General features: G+C 36.4%; 2 protein-coding genes across 8 annotated transcripts in view; both read right to left on the reverse strand.

Moving 5' to 3' along the window:
* LOC111610872 overlaps positions 1–13,240 on the reverse strand; it is a 289,364-nt gene that overhangs the window by 96,962 nt on the left and 179,162 nt on the right. The window lies entirely within an intron of this gene.
* Positions 1–13,240, reverse strand: part of LOC111610866 (titin-like) — a 42,780-nt gene that overhangs the window by 26,890 nt on the left and 2,650 nt on the right. For 5 of the 7 annotated variants that reach the window (XM_023345904.1, XM_023345903.1, XM_023345906.1 and 2 more), the window contains exons 4-10: positions 11,875–12,135; positions 10,843–11,103; positions 10,080–10,343; positions 8,931–9,197; positions 8,200–8,433; positions 7,492–7,746; positions 4,326–4,634 (exon numbers count right to left, since the gene is read on the reverse strand). In XM_023345904.1, the coding sequence (XP_023201672.1) occupies positions 4,326–4,634; positions 7,492–7,746; positions 8,200–8,433; positions 8,931–9,197; positions 10,080–10,343; positions 10,843–11,103; positions 11,875–12,135 (1,851 nt within the window). Of the gene's footprint in view, positions 1–65; positions 318–3,827; positions 4,101–4,325; positions 4,635–7,491; positions 7,747–8,199; positions 8,434–8,930; positions 9,198–10,079; positions 10,344–10,842; positions 11,104–11,874; positions 12,136–13,240 lie in introns of all 7 variants that reach the window. The other 2 variants (XM_023345908.1, XM_023345907.1) reach the window with 2 other exon arrangements.

Here is a 13,240-nt window from a genome sequence, read left to right on the forward strand (position 1 = left end):
TCTTGTTTCTAACATTTAAACAGTTTTAATGAATAAAATGAATCAAATATTTTAATCCTCCTCACCTCTAACAGACATCCAGCTCCTTGGTGACTCTTTTCCTGAATGTTGACATTTGTAGAAACCTTCATCTGACTTTGACACTGCAGAGATCTTCAGCTCCTCTCTGCTGTCATTATTGATGAGTTTATTATTGTGATAGAAAAACACATTGGAGAGAAGATTTTGTTTTTTATCTCTGCAGCTCAGAGTAACAGGATCTCCTTCAGTCACAGGATGAACAGGGCTCACCAGGATAATACCATCATGATAATCATCTGTAAAACAATAAGAGAATATTCAGGTGAATAACATCCATTTAAGCTGCTTTATGCTCTCAATTGATTTATGCTTCAAAAATTAAATGTTTGATTCTTCAACCAAAAATGTATTTGTAGTCACGTTTCATCATTTCTCCTTTTTAGTCGACATGAAGACAAGTTTGTTCACATAAAATAATGTAATGAACTAATATAATAGTTGTTTTACTGCAGATGTTTGGAAAAAATGTGTTGGAGTCGTCCAACCAGAGTCTCAGTTTGAATCTGATAGAGAATCTGAGAAAAATGCTGAGCTCATCATAAAGATAAATCATCAAATCACAAGTGGAAACAAACATTAAAACATATTTTAAAAACAGATTTAAAACAAGTGCTGCACAGAAAACACAATAAAACAAGTTGTTGAAAGAAAAAGAGAAACAATACAAGAAAAGAATATACAATATTTAAATAATAATAGTAAGCAAAAAAAACATCACAACAGAAGAGCTACAATATCAGGCCTCAATTAAAGGCCAAAGAATAAAAATGAGTTTTAAGAAGTGATTTAAAATAATCCAGGCTGTGGGCAGATCTAATCTGGAAAGGTAGATTATTCCAGAGAATAGGAGCAGCGATGGAGAAAGCCTGATCTCCTTTTCTCTTAAGTCGAGTCCGAGGAACATAGCAGCTGATTATTGGATCTTAAAGTTCTGGACACAGAATGAAATTTCAAAAGATCCTGAAGATAAGGAGGGGCTAACCCATTTAAAACTTTATAAGTTGTTAAAAGAATCTTAAAATCTATTCGATACGAAACAGGCAGTCAGTGTAAGGAGGCCATTACGGGCCTTATATGGTCACGCTTCCTGGTTCCTGTAAGAAGCCGAGCTGCTGCGTTCTGGATCACTTGAAGACGCTGGATCAGGGATTTATCCAGGCCTTTATGTAAAGAATTACAATAATCCAATCCAGATGTAATGAAGGGATAGATAATAAAATCCTTAAAACAAAAATAAGATTTCACTTTTGCTAAAATCCACCAGTGATAAAAACTTGATTTAACAACTGAACTAACTTGTTGTCAAATTTTAAACATCTATCAAAGATAAAACCAAGATTCCTGGCTGAAGTCCAACAAAACGGAGCAAAAGAACCAAGAATCAAATCTGGATTTTTAGTGTGAAGGTTTTGACCAAATAATAGGACTTGAGTTTTGCTATGATTGAGGTGAAGAAAATTTAGATCCATCCATGATCTAACTTCAGCTAAACAATCTATTAATATCTATAGAGATTCATTTTTACCATTTAGTAGTTTTAGGGGCAAATAAATCTGGACGTCATCTGCAAGGCAATAAAACGAAAAGTTGAATTTTCTAAAAGTCTGACCAAGAGGCAATAAATACAAAATATAAAATAATTTGAATGTGTTATATTCCAAAGTACAATCTGATGTTATTCTGTTTTCCTAATAAAAGAAGATTTTAGCTTTTTATGAGCAGCAGAACAATTGATTGGAAACAATTTACATCAAGAATAACAAAATCAATATTTTAATTTGAATGTTTACTTTCAAAGACATATATATATATATATATATATATATATATATATATATATATATATATATATATATATATATATATATATATATATATACATATATATATATATATGTATATATATATATACATATATATATATATATATATATACATATATATATATATATATACTGCTCAAAAAAATAAAGGGAACACTTTAAGTGTGAAACACCTGTTTAAGTGTTCCCTTTATTTTTTTGAGCAGTGTATATATATATATATGCTTGTATACCACAAGCAAATGGCAACCTCGATGAGGTCACAAGGAAAGGAGCCACAGCTAAATACCTCCAACGAATAAGGCAAGTTCTGAGAAGCCAGCTCAATGGCAAGAACAAAATCCGTGCGATAAACAGCTATGCCCTGCCAGTAATCGGACACCCTGCTGGAATAATTAGCTGGCCAAAGGAGGAGATAAAAGCCACAGATATTAAGACTAGAAAACTACTAACAATGCATGGAGGGTTCCATCCCAAATCCAGCACCCTGAGACTGTACACGAGCCGCAAGGAAGGAGGCAGAGGACTAGTGAGTGTGAGAACCACAGTCCAGGACGAAACAACTAAGATCCATAAATACATCAGGGACAAAGCCTCAACAGACAATGTGCTCAGTGAATGTCTCAAACAACAGGGAACGGAGGTTGAGGACAAGCCCCTACATGGGATGTACCACCAGCTAATAACCCAAGTGGCTGATATCAGTAAATCCTACCAATGGCTGGAAAAAGCTGGACTCAAGGACAGCACAGAGGCCCTCATCCTGGCTGCCCAGGAACAGGCCCTAAACACCAGAGCAATAGAGGCCCAGATCTACCACACCAGACAAGACCCAAGGTGTAGGTTGTGCAAGGAGGCCCCTGAGACAGTCCAGCACATAACAGCAGGGTGCAAGATACTGGCAGGGAAAGCGTACATCAGGGGTGTCCAAAGTCGGTCCTCGAGGGCCGGCATCCTGCACGTTTTAGTTCTCTCCCTGGTGGTACCACCAACCTTTTCAGCATGTTAGTGTTCTTCTTAGGCCTTCTAACGAGCCATCATTTGATCCTGGTGCGTTAAACCAGGGAGAAAACTAAAAAATGCAGGATGCCGGCCCTCGAGGACCGACTTTGGGCACCCCTGGCGTACATGGAACGACATAACCAAGTTGCAGGCATAGTGTACAGAAACATCTGTGCAGAATATGGACTGGAAACCCCGAGATCAAAGTGGGAAACAACCCCAAAGGTGACGGAGAACTCCAGAGCTAAGATCCTGTGGGACTTCCAGATCCAGACAGACAAAATGGTAATGGCGAACCAACCAGACATTGTCGTAGTGGATAAACAACAGAGGAAAGCCGTTGTGGTAGATGTAGCAATACCAAGCGACTGCAACATCAGGAAAAAGGAGCACGAGAAACTAGAGAAATACCAGGGCCTCAGGGAGGAACTGGAGAGGGCCTGGAAGGTGAAGACCACAGTGGTGCCTGTGGTCATCGGGGCCCTCGGGGCAGTCACCCCCAAACTGGACCAATGGCTACAACAGATCCCAGGAACAACATCAGACATCTCAGTCCAGAAATGTGCAGTCCTTGGCACAGCCAAGATACTGCGCAGAACCCTCAAGCTCCCAGGCCTCTGGTAGAGGACCCGAGCTCAGAGGATAAGAACCACCCGCGGTGGGTGAGAAGGGAAAAATATATATATATATATAACCTTTTGTAAATAGAGTCCTGATATCACAAAAACAACCTTTAGAACATTAATTGTAGTTATAATGGAATAGAAGTCAGAAATTAATCTAGGCAATTTTTTTTTGCATAATTCGTTTTTTTATGATTTAACCTTGGACTAAACATATTTTTACAATAATAAATATATTTATGATTTATAAATGCAAAAAGAGGTTAAAGGAAAACAAACATAATAAATCAAATCTTACCCTGTACAGTGATGTTGACAGCGTTGCTAAACTCTCCAGATTTTGACTCACACCAGAACACTCCATTATTATTCCAGGAAATGTTAATGGTGCATGTAGATCCAGTCATGTTCCCCCAGTCTGAGCAGGTAAAGTACAAGAGTCGATATTTTTCTATAATCCTCATCACTCTCCACTCAGTAGAGTTTCCCTCACAGCTCAGAGACACAGAGTCGTATCTGAAGTGTTGAACTCTGTCAGGATTCACTGAGAGAGAAGCTGCTGGACGAGGATCTGAAAACAAGACAGGATTTCATCTGAGAACAGAAACATCTTTAAAATGTTTCATTAAAATGGTTTGTTTCTATAGTAATAAAGATTACAGCAAACATTTCAGCAAGTCAAATAAATAAACTACCATAGAGGAAATAATTATTTCGTCTTTTACAAAAACAAGTTGTATTTTATCTGTGAATGTTTAACAGCCTCCAATGATCAATGTTTTAATTCATCTCTGACCTGCAGACCAGACAAACTTTGGTTTACTGTAATTAGTGTAAAACTTTGGTTCTTCTCTTCCTGCTCTGCACAGAAATTCTGCTGTGTGAGTCGGTCCATTAATGATGAAGGAGTTCTGCTCAGTCCCATTGGTGCTGCCAGGCAGCAGCTCAATGCTGTAGGAGTTGCTGGGTGGATCAGGAACAACTTTATACCAGAAGAACCTCCATCCTGCTGATTGAAGCTCCAAACCCTCACAGCTCAGAGTCACTGAGGCTCCAGGATTCGGCCATGATGGAGACACAGAGAGGACAGGCTGAGGGGGAAACGCTGGAGAGAGATTTGAAACTGGGTCAAACATTTAACCACAACCTCTCTCTTTTATCTCTGTTTTATGTCCCTTAAACAGTTAATATAGTTACATATTGAAATTGAAGTAATAACCATAGTAATAATAATAACAGATGCTCCCTCTGGTTTAATCTTAACTTTGATATTTTACTTCCTTTTTCAGTAACATTATATTTTTACACTATTGTATTGTTAAAATGTGAACTTTATTTCATTCAACACTTTCATTTTTCTCTTATCACATAAATCAGGGACTAGAAACACTGATCAATATAATCTATTGAATCTTTATTCCTTGTATCACTGAACTCTAAGATGACTTTGATCGATCTCTCTAAAAACTTTCTGAAACTCTTTCAGACATTTTCTTTGGACTTTGGCTTCTTTAATATATAAAAATTTCATTCAAAGATGTTCAGAAATTTTTAATCTATTGTAATAAAATATAAAGAAATTAAAGTTTGACCTAAAGCTGTTATACATCTAACAATAATTTTCAGCTGCATGTAATATTTAATAGGGAATAAACATGAAAAACTTTCAGCTCATTAAAATAACTAGCCAGGTGTGACTGATTATAGAAATAATAAAAATAATTAAATCTTAGATTGTGTGCTATAGGAAAAGCTGCGTTTTTGTTATTTTGTTTCAAGTAAAAAAAAATCCTATAAACCAAGTGGGACATACTGTCCAGGCCTGTGCAGGGGGGGGGGGGGGGGGGGGGTAAGAGCCCCTGCCCTTTTTATCCTTGATGACCCTAGTGCCCTTTTTGAAGGCTTTTTTTTTTCAAACATTTTTTAACATTTTGAATCTGTATGTCAGAAGGCCTGTTTGTGCCCCTCAGCAATAATATTTAGCTAAATATAATAATTTCGGAAAAATAAACTAGTCTTTCTGCCCTCAGTCTAATAATGACTCTCAGAGCCTCCATGTTGTTCAGACTCCGGCTCCATGGTGAGGAGGAGGAGGATCTGTGTCCTCTAACTATCAAATTATGGGCAAGAATATTTTTTCATTCACTGGTTTGTGAATAAAAACGAATGTCTGACGTTAGAAAAACTGTTTCTATTTATATTTTGATAATTGTCCTTGCAATAGCGGGACAAAACCCGCCCCGCCCATAAACTCAGAAATGCTTCGGCTGCAGAGAAAACTTCTGACTTTAACTTCATCATTCTGCTAAAAGCCCGGTTCACTACAGGCAGCTTGAGTCGGTCCACCGACAGATAGAAAGAATATCTGTCTTTATATCAGACATACTGATATAAGACACGGTACCGACTGTCACCGCGAGTCGCAACGCAGATCAAAGCCTCGGCACCACCTGGTATCACCTGCTCTCTGTTTTCTCTGTTTCTCCTTAACGTTTCTACCAGGCGGTTTAAAGCCGCTACTGACTGGATCTGGGCTGGAGGTTTGAGGCTGGAATAGAAGTTACTGCAGAACCTCAAGTGTTAAAGGAAGATTCGGCCCATTTAGAGTCACAAAATAAACATCAGAGAAAATATCGTAGCAATAATTAGAACCGCAGCAAAAAGCCAAACATGCCACAATGAAATGAATCAAAATGTCTCCAAAGCATCGGGGGACTGACAGGGGCCACCGGGGGATTCCAGGTAAATTCCAGGTAGATTCCAGAGCTGCGCATCGCAGCAGCTGTTCCTCCAGGGCCGGCCCAAGGTAATATGGGGCCTTAGACAGAACCCCCCTCCCTCCAGAACCCGTCGTACTAAGAACCTAAGCATCACTAACATGTTTAAATATTGATAAGGTGAATCTGTGAGAGGGAGACCAGGTTTATTGGCAGAGTTTAAAATCAATCACTGATTATTGGTTATTTGCTGTGATGCATTTGTGAACAAGCCCAATTCAAACACAAAGATTAACCATATTGTAGCCATGGTAACACAACAATCAAACTATCAAGATGATTCTTTAAACTTTTACAAAGTAAACTTCCTAATTAAATCCTAAATACTATTTATTTTTCTCAGCTGAATGCATTAAATAAAATGTAATAACATTGTTATTCTCTATAAATGATGCTACAGGTTTAGATCTATGGTCTGTGTTACAATTAAACAATTTCTAGGGGCCCCTGAATGTCTGCAGGCCCCTGAATGTCTGGAGGCCCCTGAATGTCTGCAGGCCCCTGAGTGTCTGGAGGCCCCTGAATGTCTGGAGGCCCCTGAGTTTCTGGAGGCCCCTGAGTGTCTGGAGGCCCCTGAGTGTCTAGAGGCCCCTGAATGTCTGGAGGCCCCTGAGTGTCTGGAGGCCCCTGAATGGCCCCTACCAGCAGCTACTGAGTTTTCTTTGCCTTGATATCTCAGTCTTATAATTCTAGATCTCGGAGGTTTAACATCAAACTATTATATAGAGTTAACCCCTTGGAGCTTTTTCATCTATAAATCATTCTGCAGCCAGGTTGTTCTAGAGATTGAATAGATATTATTAGGGCTTCATTAGTAAAATGGCAGCAATTTTGCTTGTTTCATAACTTCATAACCTTTGACCTTCTCTCCTCTGGTCTGTTTAACAGATACAGTCTCAGATCAGCTCAGCCCTCCAGGACTGTCAGCAGCAGAAACAGAAACTTTATACCTGTTGGGGAAAATATAGATTATATTTGCTTTGCATTCCCCTGCTTGATAGCAATGATGCAGTAGGATCCAATTAGATTATTGATTAATATGGGTTGTTGCTGTGTTGTTGTATGGAGTTTTTGTTCAATGTGCCCCTTTTTTAAATTTGAGCCCCTGCCCCTCCATAGGTCTCTGCACGGCCCTGCTACTGTTATTAAAAATGATCACTTGTCAGTAATAAATAATCAACTTACATACAGTTATTTTAACAACATTACTCCATGGTGTAAAGGAAAACCCTCTTTTTCCTCTGCAGCTGTATTTTCCACTGTGGTACTCAGTAGCTGATATGATGCTGTATTCACTGGATGATGGAAAGTTTCCATTGGTTGATCTCCATTCATACGTCCACTCAGTTCCTCCCTGGATCTCACATCTCAGAGTGACTTTCTCTCCTCTGTAGATCTGAGACCAGTTGGGTTGCAGAATCAAACTGGGTTTATTGGGAGCTAAAGAAATAAATATCTGGTTAGCAGTTTACCACAACAGTCCAGAGTAAAATTTAAGTGTTAATTTAACACTTTCCCTGAGAGAAGCTATTTCTAAAATCACTTAAAAAGTATCAATGTTTCTTCCAAACTGTCCAGCAGCTCCTTTAAGATTAGTTTTTGTTTTATTTAACAAGAACCTTTCAAAATAAAATGACATCAGCTTAACTTGTAGCAAAGCAGAAAGAAATTAAGAGTTTCAAACACTTACACAGCAAACATATTCATCCATAAAATGTTATATTAATAATTGCATTTTCACCAAATAGAGGCATATTCTGATCATTTGGGCAAATGTGTTTTTACTTAAGAAGCTAAATGTGTTAAACTGCAGCAGCTGCTTTTATGTTAATTTGTTTAAGCTATTTTAATGTTGCTTGCTTGATTATTGTAGGTCAAAAGTTAATAACTTACAGATAGTTAATGTGATGACATCACTCCACTGTGTTAACAAATAGTCACTTGTTCCTTTGCAGCTATAATCTCCACTGTTAGCTGTGATGATCCTGGGTGCTGGATTATAATTGAAATTGTTTTTTCTCCATTCATACGTCCACTGAGCTCGTTTCTGGATTTCACACTCCAGATAGACATTATCTTCTTCGTTCAGAGACCAACGTGGTCGCAGGATCACAGTCGGCTTAGAAACTGTTCACATAAAGAAATATCAGGTTTGGAAATTAATGGAAATAAATGAACCTGAACATATAAAATGATATGAAGAAGCAGATATTTACTCTGTGCAAGTGTCAAAATATTTATACTAAAGTAAATCATTTGTTAAACTGTGTAAATCAGAAACTTAACTGAAAATCTTAACAGTTTAAATACATCAGAATCCAATTGAAGATATATTTAACATAAAAATAGAAAAAACTTTCTATAGTCTGATGAACATATTTTACAGCAGGATGTTGTTAATTCTTAATATTTGAGATCAGATTAAATTCTTTATAACATCTGATTACTTTGGTGGTTTCAGTGGAAATAAAAAAAAGTCAAATCATGAAACTGTAAATATTTCTCTGTCCTGTTGATTAATCATTATTCTATTTTAATAATTACATATTCTGAAAAACTAGGAAACAAATTTGAGTTTCAAAGATCAAGTGTTGTCATGGTGATGACCTGATAACTAAACTCACCAGTTTTCTGAATGGTGACCTCTTCACTGGTTTCTGATTCAAAAGATGAGTCTCCTCTTCTTCCTCTGCAGCTGAACTCTCCTCCCTCTGACACTCTGATGGTTCCATCTGGTTCTGTGTTTCTGGAGGATCCAACTACAGAATAATATGTAAATGTGTACCTGAACTCCCAGCCAGTAGATCCTTCAACAGAGCAGTTCAGTGTAACACTGCCCCCTGCTGGTATGATTCTTTTCTCTGCCTTCAGGGTGGCTCTGGGTTTATCAGCTGTTGAGTTTGAAAATCAGAACAATATTTAAAAAAAATAGAATATGAATTTTTTATTATTTCTGGAATCATTTTGTTCTAATAAAAATATATACACCAAAATATAACATGTACTTTTTCAAACTGAGAAATATAAACTCTGCAGGAGCCTAAAAAACTAGATTTTCCATCATGTTTCTTATCAACAAGAGCTGGAGGAAAATGTATTATTACATTGATCATTTTGGTGAAATTCCACATCTGACCTGACAATTCAAACTCAAGTCCAGTTAGATTATTTCAGCAGCAGATCAAGTGACAAACAAACCAACCTATAATTTAACAACAGACATGGTTTAATTGTAGCTTATTTAAAACAGTTTATACAAAAAGTCTGACTCTGTCTAATGTAGCCAAGATGTTCTTTACCAATATGAAACAATCAATCAATGAATTATGAGAACCAAGCTTTGTATGTCAGTATGACCTCCATGTAAATGACTGTTCACACTAAAAAACGAATTGTGAGAACCAAGTTTTGACAAACAAACCTCCATATTTAAATGATCCACAGCTCCATGACAGAACATTAAAATCTTTTTACATTAGTAAATATTTTCATAAAATATTTTATTCCAAAACATTTTGCATGTGCAAAAGATTAGACGTCACTAAACGTCTAATCTTTCTCTGAAATAATCCAGTTCCTCTTTAAGCTTCCTGTTTATGAAACTTTATGGATGGAAAATAGTTTTTCTTCTTTATATAACTTTCACAAAAGTCACAGTTTAGCCTGCAGTCAGTTCTTTCTGTGAAATGGAGATATTATTGAGTTCTGTTCATTTTATAGAGATCAGGGAACTAAAGACACTTTCAGGATGAATGGAGGTCAGTCTGACTCACATGACACTGTCAGTCTGATGGCTTCACTCCATCCTGTAAACTCGTAGCCTCTTCTACCCTTACAGCTGTATTCTCCACTGTCAGCCTGAGTAGCTGTGATGATCCTGAATTCACTGGATGACGGAGAGTTTCTATTGGTTGTTTTCCATTCATATGTCCACTCAGTTCCTCCATCATCCTGGATCTCACATCTCAGAGTGACTTTCTCTCCTCTGTATATCAGAGATCGGTTTGGTTGTGAAGTGACTGAAACTCTGTTGGAAACTACAGGAAGAAACATGATTAGAAAAACAAAGAGTCTGAAAACTAAACAATTAATTATACCGTGTAGCATCTGTAATAATAATGTCAATCTAAGAATTTTTTATCTGATGTGTCATTTAACATATATTTTATGTCATAAATTTCATTAAAATGTATCAATATAATGTCATTAAAATGTCTTGGAAGAATGTAAATCTCAATGTTCACCACAACATCTCACAAAAACATAAATAAATGTAAACACATAGAGTTAATTTACTTTTTTCCTCATATTTCTGCACATTGTTTAAGCAAAAACTTCAACAAAATTATTCAACTCAGCTGAATGAATATTAATAATTGAACAAATTATGAATCTTAACTCATATTTACATTTAGAACAAGATATTATCTCTCTAAATGTGACAAAGTAACAAACTTCCTTTAGTGATCATGTCAAAATAGGTGTTTTGTCAGAAAGTTTACAATGTTTTCTTCCAAGATAAATGTATAAACCCACCTCTCTCATTAATGGTGACTTCATCACTGATAGCTGACACAAAGTTTGTCCCAGGTTTAAATCCTATGCAGATGTAAATTCCTCCTTCTGTGATCCTGAAAACTCCATCTGATCGAGGAGAAACTCTGGTCTGATCGGTGGATGAAGATTCTCTGAAGAGCTCAAATGTTAAATCAGCAGGTTTGTCCACAGAACAGGTTAATGTCACACTGCCCCCTGGTGGTATGGTTGTTTTGTCTGCTTTCAAAGTTGCCTTGATTTCTGCAATAATATTAATCATAATTAATAAGGTTTTTAGCAATTTGAAACAACATGAATAATTTCTCATCAGACCAAAACTGAGACTTTATCATGTCAGACAGAATCAGCACAACACACAGTCTTCTACTCCACATGCTGTCATGTTCTAATGGTGCTTTAAGCAGCATTGTATCATGTGCAACTGTGAGATCCAGATAAAATACAAACTTCTTACAAGCATTCTCCATAAACGCAACAAATAAAATGGGCTGAAAAGTAAACAGAAACTAAAATAATTGTTTTTGATTTAACCAGTTCTATCAACCCAATACCGTTCTGCAGTCTATCTGCAGAAAGGTTTCTATCTTGTGGGACAAAATAATTGAACTTCAATTCAATTCAAAAATGTCTTATTGATCCCAAAGAGAAAGTAAATCTTGTTGTATTTCCCTCTGGCATCTATAAGATTATTCAAAGGATTATTGTTGATGGTGATGGTTTAGGCAGGAACGATTAGTACTGTATTAGTCTGTATTACAGCAAATTTGAAGGAGCTTCTGACTAAAGACACTGTTCATCGCTGACAGTATCATAAAGAGGATGGTCAGGGTTGTCCATAATACTCCTGATTTTTTATGTAAAATAATCTTTTTAGGTAAAATGTTGAGAATGTAAATATTCTGTACAGTCACATATTTATCAAATGGGAAGTTCTTCAAATAGTTTAAGCAAATATATCTGTTGTTAGTTAAAACAGTTTTGTTTTAACCAAGAATCCATTTCTCAACTCACCAGTTTCCTGTATAATAACTTCATCACTCATACTTGTCATAAAGTTATGTTCGGTTTTAAATCCTCTGCAGGTGTAAATTCCTCCTTCAGTGATGATGAAAACTCCATCTGATCGAGGAGAAACTCTGGTCTGATAGGTGGGTGGAGGTTCTCTGAAGAGCTCAAATGTTAAATCAGCAGGTTTGTCCACAGAACAGGTTAATGTCACACTGCCCCCTGGTGGTACGGTTGTTTCGTCTGCAGCCAGAGTTGCCTTGATTTCTGCAGGTTAGAAAACAGCAACAGCCATCATTGTATAGCCTCCTGAGACCCAGAGAAAAAAAAGTTTTTGAATTTCTTTTTTTTTTTACACTACATGACTCTTTGAAGTGAAAAAACATCACTACAATTGAAAAAGTTTCAAAACATGTTTTTATTTATTTTTTACAGTATGTCCTTTGGAGAGGACATCGGGACTCTATTGTGGCAAATATGAACACATTTCGAGGCCCAGGATGTCCTCTCTAAGGACCAACAGGATTTAACACAGTGGCATGTATGGTTTCAGAGTTATGAACAAAAAAAACCTATGTCCTCCACAGAGGACAAAAATGTAATGCTGGGGATTCATTTGCAACAATGTGAATCCTTTCTCATCAAATCATAAATGAGATTTCAACATGTTAGATTATTAGTGTACTTAATCTCTGCTCTCAGAGTTGCCGGATTGTAGAAACATAAAAACAAATGCTGTCAGTGATTTTCTGAGCATATGAATCAAAATAAAAAGCCATTATGAATATACTCTTATAAATCACAGAACAACAATCAGTCATTTACCACTGTGAATCTTATTTGAAAAATGCTTAGAATTTGCAAAACAAATGTACCATTTTACTTTCAAGGTGTCATAGTATCTTAAAATTTTTCATTTAAACATTTACCTTAAAAATGTTTGACATCTTACAAACATAAAACCTCTCACTTTGTGTTGCACGTTGGTGGAGACGAAGAGGAGCTGGGAGGTTTGTCAGATTAATAGGACCTTTTGAAAATAATCTTTTAGGAGTTATTAAACATACTAGAAAACAAAAATATGTTAAAACATATGTAATCTAATTAATCTATATAATGTCGTTCACTTGGTGATGAAACTGCTGACAAAGGAACTTTTCAGTCATTTTCTAATTTATGGAATCAGCCTGTATTTGCTGAATTTTTGCCTACAGTAGAAAATAGTTTCACAATTCAGTAATATTTTTGGTGAACAATTATCACATAGTTGCCTTTTATTGTCTGATTTTATCAAGTGATAAAAACATCAACAACATGAGATTCTGTAACAATCAAAATGTTATTAAACTTTTCAAAATCAGAATAAGTAACT

This window comes from Xiphophorus maculatus, chromosome 14, assembly GCF_002775205.1.
Source record: "Xiphophorus maculatus strain JP 163 A chromosome 14, X_maculatus-5.0-male, whole genome shotgun sequence".
In the NCBI taxonomy this organism is placed as follows: Eukaryota; Metazoa; Chordata; class Actinopteri; order Cyprinodontiformes; family Poeciliidae; genus Xiphophorus; species Xiphophorus maculatus.